This window comes from Balaenoptera borealis (assembly GCF_965194805.1).
Source record: "Balaenoptera borealis genome assembly, chromosome: 8".
Classification (NCBI taxonomy): Eukaryota; Metazoa; Chordata; class Mammalia; order Artiodactyla; family Balaenopteridae; genus Balaenoptera; species Balaenoptera borealis.
Genome location: NC_138865.1, coordinates 80,430,626 through 80,455,927, shown reverse-complemented (window position 1 = coordinate 80,455,927; position 25,302 = coordinate 80,430,626). Strand labels below are relative to the sequence as shown.

The 25,302-nt window shown below is 36.2% G+C and overlaps 1 protein-coding gene across 1 annotated transcript in view; it reads left to right on the top strand.

Annotated features, from left to right (window-relative positions):
• The window catches only part of GNAQ (G protein subunit alpha q), a 288,439-nt gene that overhangs the window by 215,314 nt on the left and 47,823 nt on the right, over positions 1 to 25,302 (top strand). Inside the window, exon 5 of the mRNA XM_082401495.1 lies at positions 2,014 to 2,143. Coding sequence (XP_082257621.1) covers positions 2,014 to 2,143 — 130 coding nt within the window. The remainder of the gene's footprint in view (positions 1 to 2,013; positions 2,144 to 25,302) is intronic.

The window sequence follows — 25,302 nt, the reverse complement described above, 5'->3', positions numbered from 1 at the left end:
GGTAATACTTCAGCTGAAGTAGTCTAATTTTTTTTAAGATGAGAAAAAATAAACAAGACTGATGTACTTTCATTTAATCTCTTATTACACAATCACTCAGACGTACTTTTAGTTAGAATACAAACCACATGGTACATGGAGAAATGAGGCCATATGAATATGTCTTTGGGTGCAGAGAGTTGAGCTCCTTGGGAGAGCCATCCATTTAAGACAACTACGTACAACACAGGGTTGTGAAGTGGAAATTAATGTAACTCCTGTGATGTAACTCTGCCATGTGACCCTGATGGGCAGGCCCTCCATCATTCCCTGCAAAGCACTGTGTGTTTCATTCTAATCAATCTCTGCACCTGTGGTTACATCTGGCTGCCATACGCTACTCTAATAGACATAGCCATAAAGAGGGTGACACTTTGGAAATAATTTCTGAGCCTCTTTTTTTTCATCAATAAAATGGTTACATTAGATGATCACCAAGGCTCCCTATAGCTCCAGCATTCTGGATTAAGTTTTGAGTTCATTGCGTTTAGAAATCTTTAATTTGAGACACCAAATTTCCTTCTGCTTATAACCATGTTAGAATATTTTCAGAAAACATAAAGCATTTCATGGAGATTTCATCTCCTTTTTGCTTTATGATTAGTGAAATCTGAAACCAGGTTACTATTACATCTTGGGTTTTTTCCCTACATTTTGGGCACTAGCTTTTAAAGGACATTCTTTGGCACTTCAGTAAAAGTAATGACGTAGAAGAATAATTTCTTGCTACCATCAAAAACATCTTATAGGGTTTAGCATGACAGGATTTCATGGAATGAGAATTTTATATAAATGAGCATATTATTGACTTGACATTAGAGAAGAGCTAGCATTTTAATATTTCTAAAGACCTAAGGATTCTAGTTTTGATGTCTGTAGTTCATAGGTCTCCCTGGATCCATTGTTTTGCCCCTCAGATATCTCTTTCATAGGAAACTGTTCAGAGCAGTCACGGGAAGATTCTTGATTTCTTAGTTTAGGTTTGATCCTTAGAGGCAGGAAAATACCAGGAACAACTGCAGTTTTCAACAAACACTTAAAGAGCCCTACTCTCAAACTTTTATACCTAAAACTCTCATTTTCTGAAAATATTTTATCGTGTAAACATTGTGCACATTTTAGTCAAGTTATGGATTCAACAACTTGAGGAAACTTGGATTCATTACCAAGTTCTGCTAGATATTTTCTATATACACTAGCACTCAAATTAATTGATGCCAGTGTTGATTCCTGAGCACAGAATTGATGTGTAAAAACAAGTCCTTGATATAGTTCAAATGGTGGCCTCTTATAGCATCTTGATGTTTTACACATACCACTTCTAGCAGTTTAGCAAGTTGACTTGTGCATAAGGCTAATTGCACCATGTTACCCAACATGATTGGACTGTCCCAAATTATTATCAATATTGGAAAGAAAAAACAGCCCCAAAAGCTTACCTTCCTGATGAAGATCAGTGGGGTTTTGTTTGCATTTAGTTGAAGCATTACACACCCATGTTGAAATACATAGCGTCTTACATCTTTTAAATGCATTTGTAGTCATTCCTAGCTTCCTTGAGAAATACGTGAGGATCTTCATTCTCATTTTATAGGAAAATAAACTGAAGTCAGTATTTGCCATTAGAGCTGAACACAAATAAAACTCATTTTGTTTCTGACTCTTCTGTGCTTGATTAAATAAAACAGCCTTTTTCCTTGGCTTGGCACAGGATTTTTTTTTTTTTTTTTTACAAAATTATAATTTTTATACATATCAGGTAACTTTCTAATAAGTGCAATGAGTTACTACCCAGAATGTCTTGACTTTGATTGTTAGGTAACAGAAAATTAGTAGATGTTCAATAAGTGTTAATTGGATTGGTTTTGATGACCATTCTCTATAGAGAGTAGGTTTTCTAAGTTTGTAAGTAAAGCTATATTTATATTGATATTTTTGTATGTGCTATTAATATGAATATTATTAACCTTGCAGAATGGTCGATGTAGGGGGCCAAAGGTCAGAGAGAAGAAAATGGATACACTGCTTTGAAAATGTCACCTCTATCATGTTTCTAGTAGCGCTTAGTGAATATGATCAAGTTCTCGTGGAGTCAGACAATGAGGTGAGTGCTCTGTGGACGGGCAATGGATTCTCATTTTAACATCTGACACAAATAAATGATAGGGTGGGGGGTAAACTGACTTCACTGCTTTCTTGACTACTGATTTGGGAATTTTTAAAAATAACCCTGTGGTACCACGTGGTGTACTCAGAACAGTAAGATGTTTGAGCAGGTCTGTGTGTTCAGGTCTAATTGGACCCTATGTGATACTTTCAACACTACGCAGAGGCTCTGAAAATGAAAATAACAAGGAAATCCCTAGGCTAATTGTCACATTATTTTATAGCCTTCTTCCTACAGGATGGAGTTGGGAGTGTTGGAGTGAGTCAGCCTGTTTTGTTCTGTTTTCATTTTGTTTAAATCGTTGTTTGTATGAGGGGTGGGTCCCAAAGAGTACTCAAAACCTCTCTTGGCAAATGTGAATGACTTTGCAGCTGGGCTCTAAATCAGTTTGTTCTGGAGCCAAGAAGTGTCCTAGTGATGTGGCCTTTCTGCTCTTATAGAATTCTATAGGCTACTGCATAACTTTGTCTCTACTAAGCACTGGGTGATTGAAAAAGCATCCTTGATATGCCTGTCTGGAGAACTGATTCAGTGTTGTCATCTCCTCCCTATGGCATGAAATCCTAACAAGTATAAATATGGATTTTTAGGACAATAAAGGCTCGCTGGTGAGTCAGAGTTGATTGTGGAGGATAATTAAGGGGGCACAGAAAACCGTGACTTTGATCTGGAGTTCAGTGTGTATTGGGAGAATGGAGAAGACACCATTGTTATACTGTTAGAGGCAGAGTTTGCAGACTGACATGCCAATAGTAGATACTAAATTTCCTCCTAATAGGGTAGAAAATAAAGAGACGGAAGTGAGTATCCCCAATAGCTGATTAAAATAAGATCTGGCATATTAAATGTACTTCTAATTTTATACAGTTTTTTTGGTACATAAGAATTCTGGCTTCTTGGTCCTTTTAAATATTTTATTTTTCTGCAGGTATTAATATCTCTTAAAATACATATCCAGTCCTACATAGCATTTTTTTTGTATGTAGGATTGATGAAGAGTTATGAACCAATATCCCATATAGAGCTGAGTTACCTATTCATACATTTCAAATGTTTCCTGGGTTACAAGTATATGGGCTTTTGAACCAATCAAAGAAGTTCTTTTTTTTGTTGTTCATGTATATCTTGCTATTTAAGGGACTTCTTTTTAACAATGAGGTTTATCAGCCATTTGCCCTCTGTAGCCGTAATGCAAAGTGCCTGAAAAGCATGCTAAGATATATGAGAATCAGTTATCACACTTTGAGTTAAGCAGTTACCATCACAATTTGAGCTATGATATCTCTATATGTATTTTTATTTTTATATCTGTTAGTTGTTCCATAATCTTTGGGTATAGTATTTTAAACATACTACATATCTTGGAAGCATATGACAACATTTTTTATTTCTTTGAATGTTGAATCAAGACAAAAAATATTTTGAGCGCTCATCTACTACGTGCTGGATACCAGGGTATCTAAAGAGATACAGAAATGGAAAAAAAAATCAACATTGTCCTAAAGGACCTCATAAAAGAGGGATGTTTTTGTCAAAATAGAGAGTCCGAGAGAAGGAAGGCCTTAGTTATAAAGGTCATCATTTCTTTTCTTTAGTATGCTGTCCAGTGAAATAAAATTTAAGACATTTTCAACTGCACAGAAGACGTAAGACGCATGCATAATTTTATTTCTCATGTCACTGTTTACGTATAGCTAGAGGAAAACAAGTGTTTATCGATACACATTTTATATGAGATAAATGCATTCTATTTATAAAGAAATATATTTTGTGATTTAATGCTAATCAGTTTACCACTTTAAAATTTGCAACTCATCAGCTAATTCTAGCACGTAAACCCAGTTAAAGTTTCCACAGAATGAAAGTTTCCACAGTAACTCGCCATTCAATGTATAAGCAGTACACACATCTAAAAATACATCAGTTTCTTTGATTCCTGTAGTGATGCCTTATGCTACAAATTAAAATAATAACTCTATTATTGTTCATTAGGACTCCCTAACCACTTGTGAATAGTTTTAAAGCCTACCTTGTAATTTTATGGTGTTCTTTTCAGGTATCAGGTCAAGCCTGATGGTAGTATTGGAGATGATCTTAAACATAATAAGAAAAAAAATACTGCTCATTAATTTCTTCATCCATGTTAGCCATAGTCATCACTGTTGGTAATTAGGAAACACTGTCAAAAGTATTTTTTAATGTCAAGATGTAGTCCATTATTCTTTTTTCTTTTCCAGTTATAGTAATATATGAAAATGTCATTGCCTCTCTACTTTCTTAAATCATTAAAAAAACTCAGAACTATAGAATTCTACTTTCCCCACATTTTCAGGGTTTGGTGAGACAAAGCTGGAATAGACTCCTAAAACATTTTGTTCTTGGTTTTGAAATCTGACGTTCATAACTTTAATCCAAAGCAGACTTTGTTGTACTTCCCTTGATATATATTCGTGAGAAAAACCTGGAAATGGATACTGACAATCTCCCTTTTATCTTGGGGAACTGTGGAAAATACATTGCAGACCACAAGCAAAAGCAGCTACGGGAAGTATTTTATTTTAGATTATTGTTTTGGCTTTTATTATGTATTAATCTTCAAAATTTTTATGTAGATATGCTTTTGTCTGTCTAAATTCTCAGCCTCCCAAGAGTTTGGGGAATGAATTTCTTTATTTTTTTCCTCCAAAGAAGGAAATATGTTATCAAATAGTGGGTGAGCATAATCAGGGTTGTAGAGCTGCGTTGACTTACGTATTCCTTTTGCTGTCTTGGTTTCCCTTTGATAGCACACCAGCACAGAGCCAGTTACTCTGCTGTAATTCTTTCACGCATACATTATTTCAGTACCCCTGAAAGCCCAGAGCACACAATAAGGCATTCACATAACGTATTTCAGCTCATCAGTGTGTATCCAGATTCTGTCTTTTAGTCCTTGTTTTTTGTGGTTCTCTGTTACATGAGTATCTGAGCACTAATACAAAGCTGTTTCTCAGATATTGACTCAGGGGCTGTCTTACAGACCAAGCTTTTTATAGAATCCCAAAGACTTAGGCCCCTTTTCTCCGATGCTTCCTTTTTGAATGTATGCTTCTAACTTATATTAATTCTTTTGAAATGGTCACAACCAATTAGGTTTTAGTTTTATTAAAATATCGAGATAGTTCCCTATACCCCAGATCCTCCTTTGAACCAAGATGGAGTCCCATAAACATTTATCCTTCAAATCTGATTCTTGGAGTTGCTCAATTGATTTAAAAAAGAATAGTGAAAGGAGAGAGTAGACATTTATAATACCTTAGCGCTTTATGCCTATTCAAAACTTGCTTAAACCATTACTTATTTGAATCTCACCAGCTGACCTCCCGTGAAGTGAGAAGATAAGGTTTGCTGAGGATACAAGAATGGAGAGATTAAGGCCCATGGCCCAGGTCACTCAGGGCCCCCATTCCTCCCCTTCTAGACCAGCTTGCTTTCCCCTGCTTCACAGTGTCTTCCAGAAGTTAGGGATAAACTCAGAGGAAAAGCAAGAGGAGCTGTGAAAGGTGGCCAAGAACATAGAGGTAGAATGAAAATCCTGACCCTGCAGGAGTTGAAACCCCTCTTCTCCACTTCTAAACTCTTGTTATACTCACATGAGACCAGCCAGAGATCCTTTACCAGTAATTCAGAGTTTCTATATTGCTCTTGTGATTTTAAACTATCTTAAAACAAATAATCGAAAATATGCATTTCCTTCAGATATTTCTGCTCTACTAAGTTTTAAAATGAAGCCATTTTGAAGTTATTCAGCTGCAACCAGAGTCTGAACATTTTCTTTAAAAGTGTGAAGCATGTACTTTGTTCTGCTCTAAAAACTTCAGGTGAAGTTTGGGAATTTTTTTTTCAGATGAAATTCAGCTCTAGGGGGAGGAAACTGACTAAAAATTGAGGAGAAGAAATTTGAACTCCAAAAGTAAGAGCTTAGGTTAAGATATCCGGTCTCAATGGGATTGGTTCTAGCCCTCCTTTATCGACTCTTAATCAAATTATGAAATCAGAAGCTACATCTTGCCCCTCAGTCTTTAGTATACGACTCAGAGTCATGGCCTGATTAACAAGAATATTCCTGAAAGACGCCCTACTTTTTTTATATTTAACCCCTTTCCCATTTCCTCATTCCTTTGTTCGTTTTCAGCCACTTGTTTCTTTTCTAAACTCCTTCCCACACCCTTTTCATTTGCTAGCATTTCTGTTTGCTTATTATTTTACTCCTCCTTAATTGCTTTGTTCTCAAGGCTTGAAAGAAGCCAGAAGGAAGTATTCTGATCACCCTTCATGAGTCTGAACCAGAGACCTGCACTTAGTGCTGGTAAGGGTGTGGGGAAGCAGACACACAAGGGCACCTTATATGTGAATGTATATTGGAAATCTTTTAAAGACTATATGGAACCCATATTAGCATAATCTATGCAATAGTTTTTTTTTAAAGATGAATTATATGAAAAAAGATTGCAAAATAGTATATTGGGTATAATCTGATTTCTGTAATCACAACAAATTACATATATATAATTATTATAGGGAAGGTTATTAGCACACCCACCCCCCCCAAAAAAAAAGAAAATGGAAGATTTTCTACCAAGACCAAAGTGTAAAGCGTGATTGTCATTGTTGCTAGGTGATGGCATTACAAATAAGTGAAATGATAATTTTTTTAAGTAAAATAAGACTTCAGACTGGAACTTTAGCTCTGCTGTTTACCAACTTTGTCCATTTTTCTTTTGAATTTTCCATCCTTTTTTTTTTTTTTTTTTACTGATTTGTGGGAGTTCCTTACACTCTTGGATGTGAACCTTTTGTCATGTGTACTGCAAACATCTTCTTCCACTTTGTAGCTTGCCATTTATTCTCTTAATGGTGCCTTTTGATCTACAGAAGTTTTAAATTTTAATATAATAGAAATCTATCAGATTTTTCCTTTATATTATATGCCTCCGTGTGTGTGTGTGTGTACATAATCACATACACACAGTAGGATAAAATAAATCACCTGAAAAATCTGGATGAAAGGACAGTAAGGATTGGAGAGTGAGATGAAGAATTAAAATACAAATCAGGCAATCAGGTACCTTTCCTAGTGGTAGTCCATAGATTTAGTCAAGCGTCTCTTAGCAACCAATAAAAGGAAGTAACCATGGTCTGTTACAAGGTTCACTGTGTCTATATAAAAAGAAAAAGTTAGCTTCTCCTGGTACTGGGCCCTCCAAGTGACTATTCCCTCAACTTTGTACAGAGATGCTGCAGGAGGTAGTAAGTTATATCCGTGATGGTTCCCCTCCAGGAAGCCAAATATCAGAATCACGAGCCCTGTTTCTTAAGCTTCCTTCAGTGTAAGTTGGTGCCATAGTATCAAAGTTTGTGACGGGCCAGTAACATGGGGTCTGAACCCACAGCTTGATGTAAGAATAAAACTGAGAATAGCTAGGGAAGTGGATTTTGTTTACCTTTGTTTTTATAAACTATTTCAGTGATACAGGAGACTATAAAATTATAGAGAACTTGAAATTTTTGACATATTTGCTTTAAATCTTTATTTTCACAGAAATAAAATGGTATAGGTACAATCAAAGTCCTTGTGTAAACTTCCCTGATTCATTTCTCTCCCTCCCCAGAAGAAGCCACTGGCCTCAAGTTAACATTTATCATTCCTAAGCATATTTTTTTCATGTTTTTACTATATATGTGTTGATAAGGAATATGTAATATTGGATTTTAAATAGTATGCATGGTTATAAATTTTATTATTATAAAATGATTTTATTTTGCATTTTGTCCTTTTGTTTAATTCAACATTGTTTTAGAGATTTTTTTCATGTTGCAACACATGGCTCTAATTCATTTATTTAGATCACCGTCTCATTCCATTATGTGAATATGCCCTACCATGTTTCATCTCAGCCAGCCAGGTTGTTTGTAATAGGGATCACCTTTTCCTACCCTTGCCTGTTCTCTCCCTCACCCCAATCCCCAGTGGAGTTGTCTCTTTTTTCAGTTGATACGTATGCAGTTTTAAGTAGTCTGGTTATTACTGTTTGCTGGTTATACATATAGAACTTATTGGTGTGTGGTTTGTCTTTTCACTTTATCTTATAGAAGAGTTTTAATCTTAATGTGGTCAGCTCACTCATTGCCTTTATTGGTTGTAGTATTATATTTTCTTCAGGAATTACTTTTATTCCATAGAATATGAAGATACATCCCATATTTTCTATTAAAACTTACAAGGTTTTTGCTTTTCCTAGGTTTTTTATACACCTGTAATTGATTTCTGTGTGTGATAGGAAGTAAAGATTTAATATATTCTTGCCATATTTCTGTTCAGTTGATCCAGTACCATGTAGTGAATAATAAATCCGTCATCCATCTCCACTGATGTTTTCTTACCTTTTTAATTATGAAAGATATATGAAAAGTACACAAATACAAAAAACGTACAGAGCATTGGTTTATCACAAAGCATCTGTGCCTCCAAAACCCCTGTCAAGAAACAGAACATTGTAAGACCACTGAAGCGCTGCTAGTGCCCCTCCCCAAGCAAGTAACCACAGTTCTGTAAGGTGATCACTCTTTGCTTTTCTCTTTAGTTTTAATGCTTAACTATGCATTCCTGAACACTATAGTTTTTACTGGTGTTTAACTGTTACACAAAGGGAATCAAATAGTGTGTTTTTTGACCTTTAAAAGCAGTATGCTATTTATATAAACTTTGGTGTCTGGCTTCTTTTGCTCAGTGTTATGTTTGCAAGGTATATATATTTTACATAACTCATTCATTTACATTGCCATATAGTATTCTGTTGCCTTAAAATACCACAATTTGTTTATCCATTTTACTAAGTATAGACTTTTCATGTATTTCCAGTATGGGAATATTACAAATAACGTTTCCGTGAATATTCATGTAAAGGTCCCTTGATGTACCTGGCTTTACATTTCTGTTGGCTGTATACCTAGGAGTAGAATTGTGGGCACATAGGGAATACATATCTTCAACTTTAGTAGATAAGGTGAAAGTATTTTCCAAAGTGAATGAACCCAATTTACAGTCCTGCCAGCCATGTCAGAAAGTTCCTATCACTTCCCATCTTTGCCAACCCTTGGTATTGTCAGTCTTTTTCATGTTAGCCCTTTTGGAGGCTAGAGAGCTGAGCTGCAGGTGCCTGTGTCCTTGGGCATACCCTCACTCCCAGTGCATAGCCTAGGACAAAGCAGTGATGGTTCACGAGAGCCTCATCCCCTCAAGCCTCTCAGCTGCCATCTCCAGAATCAGCAAATACCTCCATGGGAAAGTGGCCCCAAAGCCTGGGCTCACTTCTCCAGACTTGTCCTTCCCCAGATTCTGACCTGGTATTTCTTCACTACTGTTTAGCACTCCAAGGACTTTAAGCAGATGTATTTTTTTATTTTGTTAGCTCATCTGGTAGTCTTTCTTCCCATCGATATTAATGACACTTGAGATGTGAGTCAAGTTTTATTACACACATGGGTCTTTCTCTGGGCCCTCTATTTGATTGATGTATTTACTACTCCTGTAGCAATATAAAAGTTATCAAATCACCAGTTTAGATATCTAGAGTATCAAGTCTACCTACCTTGTTGCTCTTCAGAATTTTCTTGGCTATTCTTGGTTTTTTAGTCTTTCATTTGAATTTTAAGATCAGCCTATCAAACACCAAAACACAAATTTGATTGGAATTTTAATAAATGTATAGGTAAATTTGAGGTTGGTTTCTCAACTTTACAGTATTGAATGTTACCATCCATGAATGTGCCATGGTATAGCTCACCATTTATTGTTTAGGACATTGCTTTTGTCATGTCATTGAAGGGGTCAATTTTTATAAATGTTCCACATGCACTTGAAATTGTGATTTCAACTTTTGGGGTGCAAGGTTCTAACATTATGTCTATTAAAACCACCCCATTTCCTCTTCCCCAAGGGTACTATTTTGACTTCTAACACCGTAGATTAATTTTGCCTATTTTGAACTTGATATAAGTGAAAGTAAATGAATTCTTTTGTGTTACCTTCTTGTGTTCAGAATAAGTTTATTAGATAAATCCATGTTGTGTAGCTGCAGTTTTTCATTTTTATTACTTTATATTATTCAATTAAATGAATATACCACAATTTATTTATCCATCCTATTTTTGATGGACAGCTGAGTGGTTTTCTCTTTGGGACTATTATGAATAATGCTGATATGAATATTCTTTTCATGTTTTTTGCCTTATATGTGCCTGATTGTCTCTTGATTAGAGTTCACAGGGAATGTGTATGTTCAACTGTACTAGATACTGCCTATATTCATTTTCTAGGGCTGCTGTAACAAATCACCATAAATTTGGTGGGTTACGACCACAGACATTTATTGGCTCATAATTCTGGAGGTTAGAAGTCCAAAATCAAGGTATCAGCAGGGCTGAAATCCCTCTGAAGGCGATAGGGGGGAGGATCCCTTCTTTTTCTCATCCAGCTTCTGGTGACTGTTGGCATTCCTTCTGGTTACATAGCTCCAGTCTCTGCATCTGTCTTCACAGGGCCTTCTTGTCTGTGTCTTTGTCTTCTCTGCTGTCTCTTAAAAGGACTCTTGTCATTGGATGTAGGGCCCAGTAGATAATCCAGAATGATCTCATCTAAAAATCGTTAACTTAATTACATCTGCAAAGACTTTTTCCAAATAAGGTTGCATTCACAGGTTCTAGGGGTTACGGCATGGACATACCTTTTGAGGGGGTCACCATTCAACCCACTACACTACCAGCTTGAACTTTGAAAACAGTTTACACTTCCACCAACAGTATATGTGTGTTCCAGTTGACCAATATCCTTGCTAACAAAGATATGGTCAGCTTTTCAATTTTAATCATTATAATGGGTGTGTAGTAGCATCTCACTGTGGTGTCAATTTTCATTTCCCTGATTATAATGAGACTGAGTTCTTTATGTATTTCTTTACCATTGGGTGTCCTCTTTTTGAAGTGCCCATTTGATTCTATTGCCAGTTTTCTATTGATCTGACTTTTTGGAAAAACATTATTAACATAGAGTCCTTTTTATATTCTTGATTCAAGCTCTTTGTATGTTATCTATATTGCAGATAACTTCTGCTACTCCATGACTTGCTTTTTACTGCCTTAAGTGGTGTGTTTTGGTGTGGCTCAGTTTATTGGTCTTTTAAACTTTGTCCTTTACATGTCCTCCTTAAGGAATTTTTCCTCCCAATTGTAGTGCATAAGCATTTGTATTTTGGAAATGGACATTTTAACATGACATTTGCTATAAATTTTTTGTTTTTGAATTGTTACTTGTATAGTTCCACCTTTATTTTGTTGACTCTAAATGCATTTAAAAATTAAATGCTAATATTAACACCAGCATTTTAACATTATAAGCATAAATAATTAACCACTAGCATGTGATTTTTCTTTGATACTGAAATCACTTGGAGAGCAACTACCCATTTATGTAATTTGGGAACACTGGAAAAAATTTAAATATTTAAATTTAATTTAAATTAAACTTTTATTTTAAGGTATATATTTCTTTTAGATAAATAAGGTAGAAATATACCTGTAAAGTAAAAATTGCATACGTTGGCAGAGTCATTTGATATATGATATACAATCCTGTGTTATAAAAATATTTTGTATACAGAAATGAATCCCTGAAAAAAATGTCCTCTCACTTTTGGGGGTGAAAAAAATAAAGCCATCTGAAAAACAATGTGTAGGGATTTTTTTTTCCCCCTCACTGACTGAGGTGTTTTTTTGTTTGTTTGTTTTTATTTAATACCCACTTCGGTTGTAAACTTGTCTATATTTTAAATTCCACACTTCTATTATATTTTGAGACTTCATTATTATGTACATTATAAGTTTGAAATTTTTATATATTCCTGTTGAATTATTCTTTTTGTCATCAAGATTTTTTACTTACGTCAGAAACGTTCTTTGCTGAAATAAAGCAGTTATGCAAGAAGCAAACCAGAAGTGCTAGTGTCCTGCTTTTCAGTCTGGGTGAGTCCACAGAAGAGGCTCAGTGTTTTCATAAGAGATGGGGACTGCGCAGTAGGAAGTCAGTTGGTAGCAGCAGCGGGGCGAGGGCAGCAGTGGACAGACTATACACACTTGCAGGAGACGTACTGAACGGGTGACTCACTTGGGAAGGAAAGAATATTTCAGAAGTGGAGTACAGCCATAAAGGATGTAGAAAAGATTCAATTGAAAAATAGTAGAAAAGATTAAACAGCCTATTGAGATTTAATTCATAAAACATCGAATTCACCCTCTTAAAGTGTGCACATCAATGGATTTTAGTATATTCACTGAATTGGACAAAATCACTACTATCTAATTGGGTTGTTTGTTTTTTTTTTTTTAATTTTTATTCTTTTTCAAATACCTTTCACTTTTAGGTTGTTACATAATATTGAGCAGAGTTCCCTGTGCTGTACAGTAGGTCCTTGTTGGTTATCCATTTTAAATATAGCAGTGTGTACATGTCAGTTCCAAACTCCTTAACTATAGATATATCTGGAGAAAAACATGGTCCAAAAGGACACATGCACGCCAATGTTCATTGCAGCACTGTTTACAATAGCCAAGACATGGAAGCAACCTAAATGTCCATCAACAAAGGAATGGATAAAGAAGATGTGGTACATATATACAATGGAATATTACTCAGCCATTAAAAAGAATGAAATAATGCAATTTGCAGCAACATGGATGGACCTAGAGATTGTCATACTAAGTGAAGCAAGTCAGAAGTATGATATCGCTTATATGCGGAATCTAAAAAAAAAAAAATACAAATGAACTTATTTACAAAACAGAAACAGACTCACAGGCTTAGAGAACAAACTTATGGTTACCAGGGGGGAATGGTGTGGGGAAGGGATATTTAGGGAGTCTAATTGTTTTTTATATATAAAGAGACTTTATTTTTTTAGAACAGTTTTAGGTTTACAGCAAAATTGAGTGAAAAGTACAGCGATTTCCCCCACGCATGTGTAGCTTCTCCCATTATCATCATCCTAACAAGGGGTGTATTACATCTGGTACATTTGTTACAATCGGTGAACCTACATTGACACTTGATTATCACTCAAAGTCCATAGTTTACTTTAAGGTTCACTCTTTCTGTTGTGTAGTGTATGGATTTTGAAAAATGTATAATGACATGTATTCACCATTGTGGTATCATACAGAATAGTTTCACTGGCCCTAAAATCCTCTGCTCTGCCTCTTTATTCCCTTCTCACTCCCTCCCTCCCACCCTCCAGCAACTCCTGTTCTTTTTGCCGTCTTCAGGGTTTTATGTTTTCCAAACGTCATACGTTGGGATTATACAGAATGTAGACTTTTCATATTGGCTTCTTTCACTTATTAACGTGCATTTAAGATTCCTCCGTGTCCTTTTATGTCTTGATAGCTCATTTCCTTTTAGTGCTGAGTAATACTCCATTGTCTGGATGTACCGCAGTGTATTATTCTGTTCACCTACAGTAGGATATCTTGGTTGCTTCCAAGTTTTGGCAATTATGAGTAAGGCTGCTATCAACATCCATGTCCAGGTTTTTGTGTGTACATAAGTTATCCACTCCTTTGGACAAATACCAACAAGTGCAATTGCTAGATCATATGATAAGGGGGTGTTAAGTTTTGTAAAGAACTACCAAACTGGCTTCCAAAGTGGCTGTACCATTTTTGCACTCCCACCAGCACTGAATGAAAACGGTTGCTGCACATCCTCCCCAGCATTTGGTGTTGTCAGGGTTCCAGATTCGGGCCATTTTAATTGGTATGTAGAGATATTTCTTTATTTTAATTTGCATTTGCCTAATGACATATGATATGGAGCGTCTTTTCATATGCTTATTTGTCATCTGCATATCTTCTTTGGTGAGCTGTTCAGGTAACCATTTTTTCATCTAGTTGTTTGTTTTCTTATTGTTGAATTTTAAGAGGTTTTTGTATATTTTGGATAACAGTCTTTATCAGTTATATCTTCTGCAAATATTTTCTCCCAGTCTGTAGCTTGTCTTCTCATTCTTTTGACATTGTCTTTTGCAGAGTTGTCTTTCATCTTAATGTAGTCTAGTTGATCAATTATTTCTTTCATGGATTGTGCATTTGGTGTTGTAGCTAAAGCATCATTGCCATACCAAGGTCATCTAGATTTTTATCCTAGATTTTCATAGTTTTGCATTTTACATTCAGGTCTGTGATCCATTTTTTAGTTCATTTTTGTGAAAGATCTGTGTTTAGAGTCTTTTTTTTTTAATATATGGATGTTCAGTTGTTCCAGCAACATTTGTTGTAAAGACTGTCTTTTCTCCATTTTATTGCCTTTGCTCTTTTATCAAAGGTCAGCTGACTGTAATTATGTGGGTCTATTTCTGGGTTCTCTATTTGTTCTTTCGCCAATACTGTCTTGATATGACAGCTTTATAGGTAAGTTTTGAAGTCAAATAGTATCAGTCCTCCAACTTTATTCTTCTTCTTCAATATTGCGTTGTCTATTCTGGGTCTTTTGCCTCTCCATATAAACTATAGAATCAGTTTGTTGATATCTACAAAGTAACTTGTTGTGATTTTGATTGGGATTGTGTTGAATCTGTAGATCAAGTGAGGAAAAACTGACATCTTGATATTATTGAATCTTCCTTTCTGGGAACATGAAATAGCTCTGCATTTATTTAGTTCTTTGATTTCTTTCATCAGAGTTTTGTAGTTCTCTTCATTTAGATCTTGTACATATTTTGTTAGATTTACACCTATGCATTTCATTTTTTTCCTCCTAATGTAAATGATATTGTGTTTTTAATTTCAAATTCCATTTGTTCATTACTGGTGTATAGGAAAGTGACCTTGTATGCTGTATTAACCTTGTATGCTGCATTAACCTTGTATGCTGCAACCTGCCTGTAGTCACTTCTTAGTTCCAGGATTTTTGTCATCACTTCTCTCAGACTTTCTATATAAATGATCATGTCATCTGTGAACAAACAAAAGTTTTATTTCTTCCCAAATTATATACTTTTTATTTCCTTTTCTTATCTTATTGCATTAGGTTGGACTTCCACTACAGTACTGAAAAGTAGTGGTGGGAGGGGACATTCCTGCTTTGTTCCTAGTCTTAGCCAGAAAGCTTCTAGTTTCTCATGAGGTTAGCTGTAAAGGTTTTTTTTAGGTGTTCTCTATCAAGTCAAGGAAGTTCCCCATTATTTCCAGTTTTGCTGAGAATTTTTATTGTGAATGGGTGTTGGATTTTGTCAAATGCTTTTTCTGCATCAATCAATAGGATCATGTGACTTTTCTTTTTTTGCCCATTGATGTGATGGATTTCATTCATTGATTTTCAGATACTGAACTATCCTTTCATACCTGGAATAAATCCCCTTGGACATGGTGTGTACAGTTCTTCTTACACATTGTTGCATTTGATTTGCTCATGTTTGTTGAGGATATTTGTATCTAAGCTCATGAGAGATAATGGTCCATAGTTTTCCTTTCTTGTAATATCTTTGTCTGCTTTTGATATTTGGGTACTGCTGTCTCATAGAATAAGTTAGGAAGTTTTCCCTCTGTTTCTGTCTTCTGGAAGAGATTATAGATAATTGGCATAATTTCTTCCTTAAATGTTTGGTAGAATTCACTAATGAATCCATCTGGGCCTTTCGTTTTCTGATTTGGAAGGTTATTAATTGTTGATTCAATTTATTTATTAGATATAGGCCTATTCAGATTGTGTATTTCTTCTTGTATAAGTTTTGACAGATTGTATCTTTCAAGGAATTGATCCATATCATGAAGATTATCAAATTTGTGGGAATTACAGTGTATTCCTTTATTATCCTTTTAATGTCCATGGGGTCTGTAATAATGTCCCTTCTTTCATTTCTGATATTAGTAATTTGTATCTTCTCTTTTTTTCTCAGTTAGCCTGGCTATAATATTATTTCCTTTTGTCTACTTACAATGGATTTGATTTCCTCTCTTTTTCTAGCTTCCTAAGGTGGAAGCATAGATGATTATTCTTTCTTCTGTCTGATACCTTATATGATCTTTCCTCTTTTCTATCATATGCACTCAATGCTATAAATTTCCCTCTAAGCACTATATTCTCTGAATCCCACAAAGTTTGATAATTTTTAATTTTCATTTAGTTCAAAATATTTTAAAATTTATCTTAAAATTTCTTCTTTCCCCTTTAGTGTATTTTTTAATCTCTACATATTTTGGGATTTTCCAGCTATCTTTCTGTTATTGATTTCTGGTCTAATTCCATTGTAGTCTGAGAGCATACATGGTGTCATGTCCTAAATGTATTTAGGTATGTTTTATGGCCCAAAATATGATCTATCTTGTGAATGTTCCATGTGAGCTTGAGAAGAATTTCTGTTCTGTTTCTGTTTTTGGATGAAGTAGGCAATAGATGTTAGTAATATCCAGTGGATTGATGGTACTGTTGAGTAATTATGTCCTTACTGATTTTTTGCCTGCTGGATCTGTCCATTTGTGATAGAAGGATGTTGAAGTTTACAAATATAATAGTGGATTTATCTCTTTTTTCCTTGCAGTTATATCAGTTTTTACCTCACATATTGTGACACTCTATTTTTAGGTGCATGTACATTAAGTATTGTTATGTCTTCTTGGAGAGTTAAGCCCTTTATCTTTATGTAATGTCCTTCTTTATTCCTCATAACTTTCCTTGCTCTGAAATCTGCTCTGTCTGAAATTAATATAGCTACTTCAGCTTTATTTTGACTAGTGTTAGTGTGGAACTTATTTCTTCATCCATTTACCTTTAATCTACATGTGTCTGGATATTTAAAGTGACTTCCTTGTAGACAACACACAATTGGTCTTGATTTTTGATCCACTTTTATAATTTCTGTTTTTAAATTGGTGTATTTAGACCAATAACATTTAAAGTGATTATCAATATGGATGGATCAATATCTGCCATATTTGATACTGTTTTGCCCTTGTTCTTTGTTCCTATTTTTGTCTCCTTTTCTGTCTCTTACGGTTTTAATTGAACATTTTATATGATTTCATTTTGTCTTCTTAAGCATATAGATTGTATATATATTTTTCACATATTTTAGTAGTTGCAGCTAGAGTTTGCAATATACACTTAAAACAAATACAAGTTCGCTTTCAGATAACACTATACCACTTCACCAGTAGTGTGAGTACCGTATAATAACAAAATAATCTTAATTCCTCCCTCCGTCTCTTGTATCATTGCTGTCATTCATTCCACATAAGAATACATAAGCATATATATAAGCATTCATAATCAAATACATTGTACTATTATTTTGAACAAACTGTTCAAAATCAATTAAAATCAATGAAGAATAAGAAAAATGAAAGTTTTTATTTGACCTTCACTTATTCTTTTTCCATGTAGATCTGAATTTCTGACCTACATCATTTTCTTTTTCTCTAATGATTTCTTTTATTATTTCTTGCAAGGCATATCTACTGGCAGTAGGTTTTCTCAGTCTGAGAAAGTTGTTATTTTTCCTTCACTTTTTTTTTTATAAAGCAGTTATTATTATTTTTTTTAATTAATAGTAATCTTTTATTTATTTATATATTTATTTTTGCCTGTGTTGGGTCTTTGTTTCTGTGCGAGGGCTTTCTCTAGCTGCGGCAAGCGGGGGCCACTCTTCATCACGGTGCGCGGGCCTCTCAGCGTCACGGCCTCTCTTGTTGCGGAGCACAGGCTCCAGACGCGCAGGCTCAGTAGCTGTGGCTCACGGGCCCAGTTGCTCCGTGGCATGTGGAATCTTCCCAGACCAGGGCTCGAACCCGTGTCCCCTGCATTAGCAGGCAGATTCTGAACCACTGCGCCACCAGGGAAGCCCTTTTCCTTCACTTTTGAGGGATAATTTCATAGGGTACAGAATTCTATGGTGGTCATTTTTTTCTCTCAACACTTTAAATATATCACTGCACTCTGTTCTTGCTGACATGGTTTCTGAAGAGAGGTCTGATGTAATTCTTATCTTTGCTTATCTATAGGAGCTTTTTTCCCCTCTGGCTTCTTCTAAGATTTTTTCTTTATCTTTGATTTTTTGCAGCTTGAATATAATATGCCTACATGTTTCTGTTTGTTTTTGCTTTTTTGATATTTATCCCCCTTAGTATCTGACATTAATTTGGGGAAATTCTCAGTCATTACTGCTTCAAATATTTCTTCTGTTCCTTCCTCTCTTTTTTCTCCTTTTTTATTCCCTTTATGCATATGTTACAACCCTTGCTCCATCGTCCATATGTGCATCTCTAAATCGAATTTTAAAGGTAAATCTGACCATTCTATAATCATAGAAACACAGTTGATGTGTGATAGTGCCTTTTTACCTGTTAGAAATGCAAAGATTAAAAAGAAAGAGGGATGTAGAGAAATAGACATTCTTATGTTCTGCTGGTAGGAGGATAAATTGGTAAAATCTGCCAGTTGTATGGTAATTTGTAAAATCCTTTGAGGTGGTTATACCCTTTGAGCCAGTTAATTCCACTGCTAGGGATTTATACTAATTGTTTAATTAGTTATAAGTCCCAAAGATATGTAGAGGACAATCCATCACAACATTGTATATAATTGTAAACAATTGAGAACAACTAAATTATCCAATAGTAGGAGATTGGCTAAAGAAGTCAGAGTATATCTAAAAAATAAAATACTATTTAGATACTAAAAATGATAATATGGATGTATAATTAATACTAGATAGAAAGTTGTTCATTATATATTGACATAAAGAAATAATTTCAAAATAACATGACTTTTAAAATCATTTTTAATGATTTATTACATTTTAATGATTATTTTATTATTTAATATTTTAATGATCTAAATAAATTTTAAAATGCATCTTATTTTAATGATACAATACAGATGTTTATTATAGATGCATACAAAATATCTGGAAGGTTAATGTGAAACTGTTAACAAGGATTATCTCTGAATGGGTGGATTAAGGGCAATTTTGTTTTTATGTTTCATTCATTTTCCTTATCTGCATTTTCTGATGTTTTCCATGAACATATAAACTTTGTGGATTAAGAAAGCATAGACACTGGGGATTCCCCGGTGGTCCAGTGGCTAGGACTCTGTGCTCTCACTGCCGAGGGCCCAGGTTCAATCCCTGGTCGGGGAAGATCCCTCAAGCTGCAAAGCATGGCAACAGCATAGATATTTTAAAAGTTTAAGTCTTATTTTTTTAAGTTTATCAATTAAATCTGATTAAATTTTTTAAAAAGCTTTTTAGCCTGCTTTTTCTTTTCCTAATTGCTTTAAGAAGCATAAAATGGAGGTGGAAGTGAATAGAGAAATAAGTACAAATGGCTAGTCAAAGAAGCTTAGCTGTGTTAGAGAACATCCATTTTCTGTCAATTTGTTGCAAATGTCTTCAAAACCGAGACAGTTTTTAGAGATAATGCAAATTAAGGAGTTCATTGAAGTAAGGGAGACAGTTTTATGAGGCTACGTTTTTATCTCAACACTTGTTTGTTCATATTAGATGGAGCAAATGCAGAGGGTTTAAAGCTCAAAAATAAATAAAAGCTCTACATTGTAGATGCTCAAAATGTTGTGAGCTCGAAGCCAGAAGAATCGGACCACTTCAAAGGCCAAACTTAACCAGCTGGGGTCTTTCTTGAGTACCGTCTGACTCTCCCTTTCTTAAAAAAGAGAAGAATTTATCTTTTATCGGGGAATCTGCATTTTATAAAGCTTAAGATCATTATCTGTGGCTTTGCTGTTCTCTAGAAAAATAGCACATTTGATGGAATCCCAGACTCAGTATTTAATAGGAGGTCTGGATTGCATGAAATTTTCTTCAAAGAGATTAGATTAAGATTGCGAGGCAAAGCAGCCATTGTCTACATTTCTTCTGCTGCCTTAGTTAAATCTGCTACAGTGACATCTCCAATATGTTTTCACCAATGAAACAATGAAGAAGTGAATGAAAGCAATATTTTATTTTTTGAATTGTCAATTCCCGTGATGTGAATTGTGACTTTAAAAAAGGTATAATAGAACAGAGATTTCTTTTTAAAGGACATTGGAAGACAGTCCTTGAAGAGGCAACAGGGAAGTAGGAAGTAGAAAGAGTCCTGGTTTAAACTGCAACTCCACCCATTTCAAGCTGGGTAATCCCCCCCCCCACCCCCGCTGTGTTGGGTCTCCGTTGCTGCGTGGGCTTTCTCTAATTGTGGCGAGTGGGGCTACTCTTCATTGTGGTGCACAGGCTTCTCATTTCAGTGGCTTCTCTTGTTGCGGAGCATGGGCTTTAGGCGCACGAGCTTCAGTAGTTGCAGCATGCAGGCTCAGTAGTTGCAGCGCACAGGCTCTAGGGTGCGCGGGCTTCAGTAGTTGTGGCGCGTGGGCTCAGTAGTTGTGGCTCGTGGGCTGTACAGCGCAGGCTCAGTAGTTGTGGCACGTGGGCTTAGTTGCTCTGCAACATGTGGGATCTTCTCAGACCAGGGATCAAACCCATGTCCCCCTGCATTGGCAGGCGGATTCTTAACCACTGTGCCACCAGGGAAGTCCCTCAAGCTGGGTGATCTTGAACAAATTAATATCCCCGTGCCTCCCTTTTAATGTACAAAATGAGGATATTATTTGTCTCAGGGTGTCATGAGGATTATTAAAATAAATAACATGTAAACTTACTGGAGCACATAGATGTCTATTCAGTAAATGATAGATATATATATATAATTCCTATTATCAATAATTCTAATGGTGAAAGAAATGCTGTTATAACTTTTATTTCTAAATATCATCATCTGTGGTTAATTCAGTAGAGAAGAATTCTTTAAGAGAACTCTTTGATTTGACATTTATGCCTTATAACCAGAGTAATAGGCCTAATTGATATTTGTTCAGTAAGATAAAACCATGATAAAAAGTGTTATTTGTGCACATGCTAAAAAAATAGCTTTTGTTTAAGAAAATTCCTTTCAGAATTACAGAAGGAAAAGGTTTTAAAATGCAAAAAAGAGGAACTGAAGTCAATATGACTTTTAAGATATAGCTATTCATTTTCATAACTTATTTGTTATTTGCTTACAGGTTTTGTTTATCATAGTGTTTGTATTTGTTATTAGTTTGGAGTTGAAAAAAGAGAAAAATTCTTGCATGCTAGCTCAAGCACATAGTGGCTCATGCAACTGGGAAGCTGCCTTAGAGGCTCCTTGAACCAGGGATTTGGTTGGGAATCTGTCTCTTTTTTTCCTCAAACAGCCCCGAATCACATCTTTCCAGCTTAGCAACCCAAGAGAAAGCGGGAGTTTCCACTCCAGCTCAAAATTGAAAATCTCAAGGAATGGCTGATGTATTATGTTGACTGTCTCAGCGTAAGTTAACATTGACGTAGTAGTCAGAGGCAAATTGGATTGCCAGAAGACTGGGGTGTGTGGAGGAGAACACACCTGGCAGAGTAAAAACAACAGCCACTATAACAGTGTTTTCAAATTGTGATTTTAGTACAATGAGTTGGAACCATTACTGGGTCGTGAATTCCGTATGATGAGTCATGAGCAGTATCATTAAAAAATAAAATAGGAGAGATTTTAATCAAACTGAATAGAAACTATCAAAGAATATCACAATGAGGAGAATTATGGCTTCATGAAACTTTAGTTTCCATTGTATCCGTATTTGTGTGTGTTTGGGCCAAGTGCAATTTAAAATGTAGATTGCAGTTTAGAAAGATTCCAGGTCTCCATTGCACAATGCTCTTCACTGATAAATGAGTGTCATCAGTGGGAAGGTAGTCTGCTTGTAACCGCGCTCTTATTCTCCATTCTGACCTAGGCGTTGGGAAGAACAGTGAGTTTGGAGTAGTACACAGCAGCAGGTGGGAAATAGCTGCTCCCCAACCTCGCCGTTAACAGAGTTGGGTTTCTGTTTTGTTTTTGGTTGGAGAGTCTAGGGGCACATTTTTTCCTGTGACTCAGTTTAGTAAAAGTAATAGTCAGAAACAGCTGCAACCATAAATTCCACTCAGTTTGTATGTTTTAACATACAAAGTCTCTTCCACTACCAGGGCCCGCTGCATGTTCAGCCACATGCAGTCACACGGGGTCCCACTCTTGGTTTAATGCTCTGACGTCACCGTCTTAATTTTTGAACAAGGGCCATGCATTTTTGTTTTGCACTGGGCCCTGCAAATTATGTAGCCAGTCCTGTCCTCTAAACACTGAATGGAGGGATCAGTAGTTCTACTCAGTTTTGCCTCCACCCGGAGAGCTGTAGACATTTCTTCGCTCTCACCTGTGCTCACGGGGCATGTGATACTGACAAGAGGAATATATCTTTAATTCTCTGTTAAACTTAGTTTCACCTGATGCCTCTTAGTTTTAATTCTTTTTTTTTTAATGACACGAAATGTGCTCTTCCTGATTAATTTGCAGCATGTTAATACATACTATAATTAGCAGCTGATTTCCTGCCTCACTTCCCCAGTGGTGCCAGGCTGACATGCCCAGTGAGGTCAGGCTGAAACTAATCATTGAGTCTGTGGCAGCCCAAACTTACATTTAATGTATGCCCCATTTCTCCCCATCCCCTCACTGGTCCTGCATCCTTTAAATAGGCTGTCAACTTACTGAAGGGAAAGAGACAGCATCAGATTTAAAAGGTACAGGTTGTGTATTCATTAAACTGAGTTGCTGACATATAGTGTCCACGTGCCAGTTCGCCTCTCGGCTCATCTTAGAGTTGTCCGTGGAACTGAGTTAATGGCTAGACCCACCCCACCCCTAACGCACCCCCACAAGAAAGCCCCCACTGATTAAAAACTACAGAGGAAAAGGGTGAAGCATGTTTTATTTTTTGTCACCTGAAAAACAAAAATCTTAAAACAGTTTTTACCTTTGCTTTGTGATTAAATGTCCAAATTACCCAGTGCCCCGTAAGAATCCCTTTGGCACAGATATAAAACATATATAATCTTTTGTTTTGTTTTGTTTTAATTCAGATTCACTGAAATGACCAGAGGTTTCATGCCTTAAGTTGCTTTCCCACTGAGAAGGGAGGTCTTGCCGGAGGTCTTGCTCTGGAACTTGTCAGACCAAAAGGAAAAGCTCCTAAGGTGTTGGAGCTGGAGTTTAGGGCAGTTTCAGCCATCCAGCTAAAAATGACTCACAGGTTAGAATTTCAGACGCTAGCTCACACGGAAGTGAGCTCTTTCAAAGGGAAAGACAGTCGTGAAAAAAGAACCAGGGGGAGGGGGCCTTTTCTGACAAAGGCCTGTTGTTGACACTAATAATGAGTTCGCTGTTTTTTTGAGTCCAGCAGACTCTGGTCTCCGGTTTCATTTGAGATTGTGTGTTTTGGGGTCTTGGCATGTGAAGTGACGTATTTACCTGCCTTTCCACAAATCCTCCAGGCAGCGAGCACATTATAAATGAACCAACATCTAATTGGATAAAAATCATTCTGTTCATTAGACAGTGAATGAATTTTCATCAATAGATGTCATCTTCGCCTTTCTCCTCTCATCTCGAGAGTACCTTTTAAAACACTAAAGATAAATTTGAAACCTAATCTTGTTGAATGATATATATCACTTTAAACACCAAAGCCAACAGTGAATTCCTAATATTCCAGATCATATGCTAAATTCTTAAACTAACCTGAAATTTCTCAAGTTGTGCCGATCATTTTGCTCATTATTCAGTCCCATTAACCAGCGTGCATCATCACAAGGAGAAACTAGTACTCGTTGCTATTTCGTTATTCAAGTACACAATCCCCATTAAGAGCCTGTTTCTTTGAGAAAAGGTAATTCTTGTTGGAATTATTACAATCTGTATTCTTCTTTTGAGAGAGTACAACATTCTCCGTAGGTGAGAAACTCATGCATTCTTATTGGACCTTCTGCCTGCCTGGGATACAGAGCTGTGTGAAGGTTGAGGGGAGTTTGCGGTTTCTCCTCTTCCCTTTCTGTGCTGTGTGGCCGAATTGTTTTAGTTGAGCTGTTTTATATAGGGCACTACTCCAGTGGGGTTCAAGGGACAAAGGCCAGCTTTGCTCCCTGCCTTCCAGGGTAATACACGTTCTTGTTTTCAAAAGCTACAACCTCAAAACATTAAAACTCGATGAATTTCCTACATTTAGAGGCTATTTTAGGACTTATTCCCTTCCAGAAGGAGCAAATGGGGGCAGAGGGGACCATGACTTCAAGATTTAACAGTCTTGATTAAATATTCAGGGTGGGCTGAAGGGGAGTAAAGAAGGTGGAAGGTTTGGCGCATGAGATCCTATGAAAATAGACCAATTTGAGATCTATATTATTCCTTCTCCTTTAAGCAGTTTTCTCATCTTAAAAAGAGAGACTTCTCCTTAGACATTAATATTCTCATTCCATTTTATCAAATTGCATTGGAAGGGTCTTGTGGAAATCTGACAAGAGTTACTGTCATTGTTTAACTTTTGAGCACTTAATCTTATATGTTGGCGTGTTTTCTAATAGTTTCAGTGTAGATCTGAATTCCTTAGTGAGATTATAAGCTCCTTGGCAAGAATGGTTAGTGATGCGTATTGGCAGAGCAGCTGACCACCTACATGGTATGTTTACAGTGGCTATACAACAGGGTTGGGGGGAGGCTGCTTTGCCCCCGCCAGGGAATGTTTGCCAATGTCTGGAGACATCTTTGGGTCTCACAATTGGAGGGGTGCCACTGGCATCTGGTGGGAAAGGTCAGGGTTCTGCTAAACATCCTGCAATGCACAGGACCACCCCCCCAGAATGAAGAATTATCCTGCCCCAAATGTCAACAGTGCCGAGGTTGGAAAACCCGGCTTTAGAGGAACCCAGAGGACCACCATACCTTCCCCCTAGTTCGTCCCCTTGCCAGCTCACTGACATGAGGAATTCCAAAGTTAAGGAAGGTTCCTACATTTGACTTTTGTCAGACCTCATTTTAAAATGCCAATACACATCAAGCTTCCCCTGACACTTACATATTAGGGTTATGTCATTTGCCCAATATCTCTTCCCAAAGGTAGATTTTGTAGA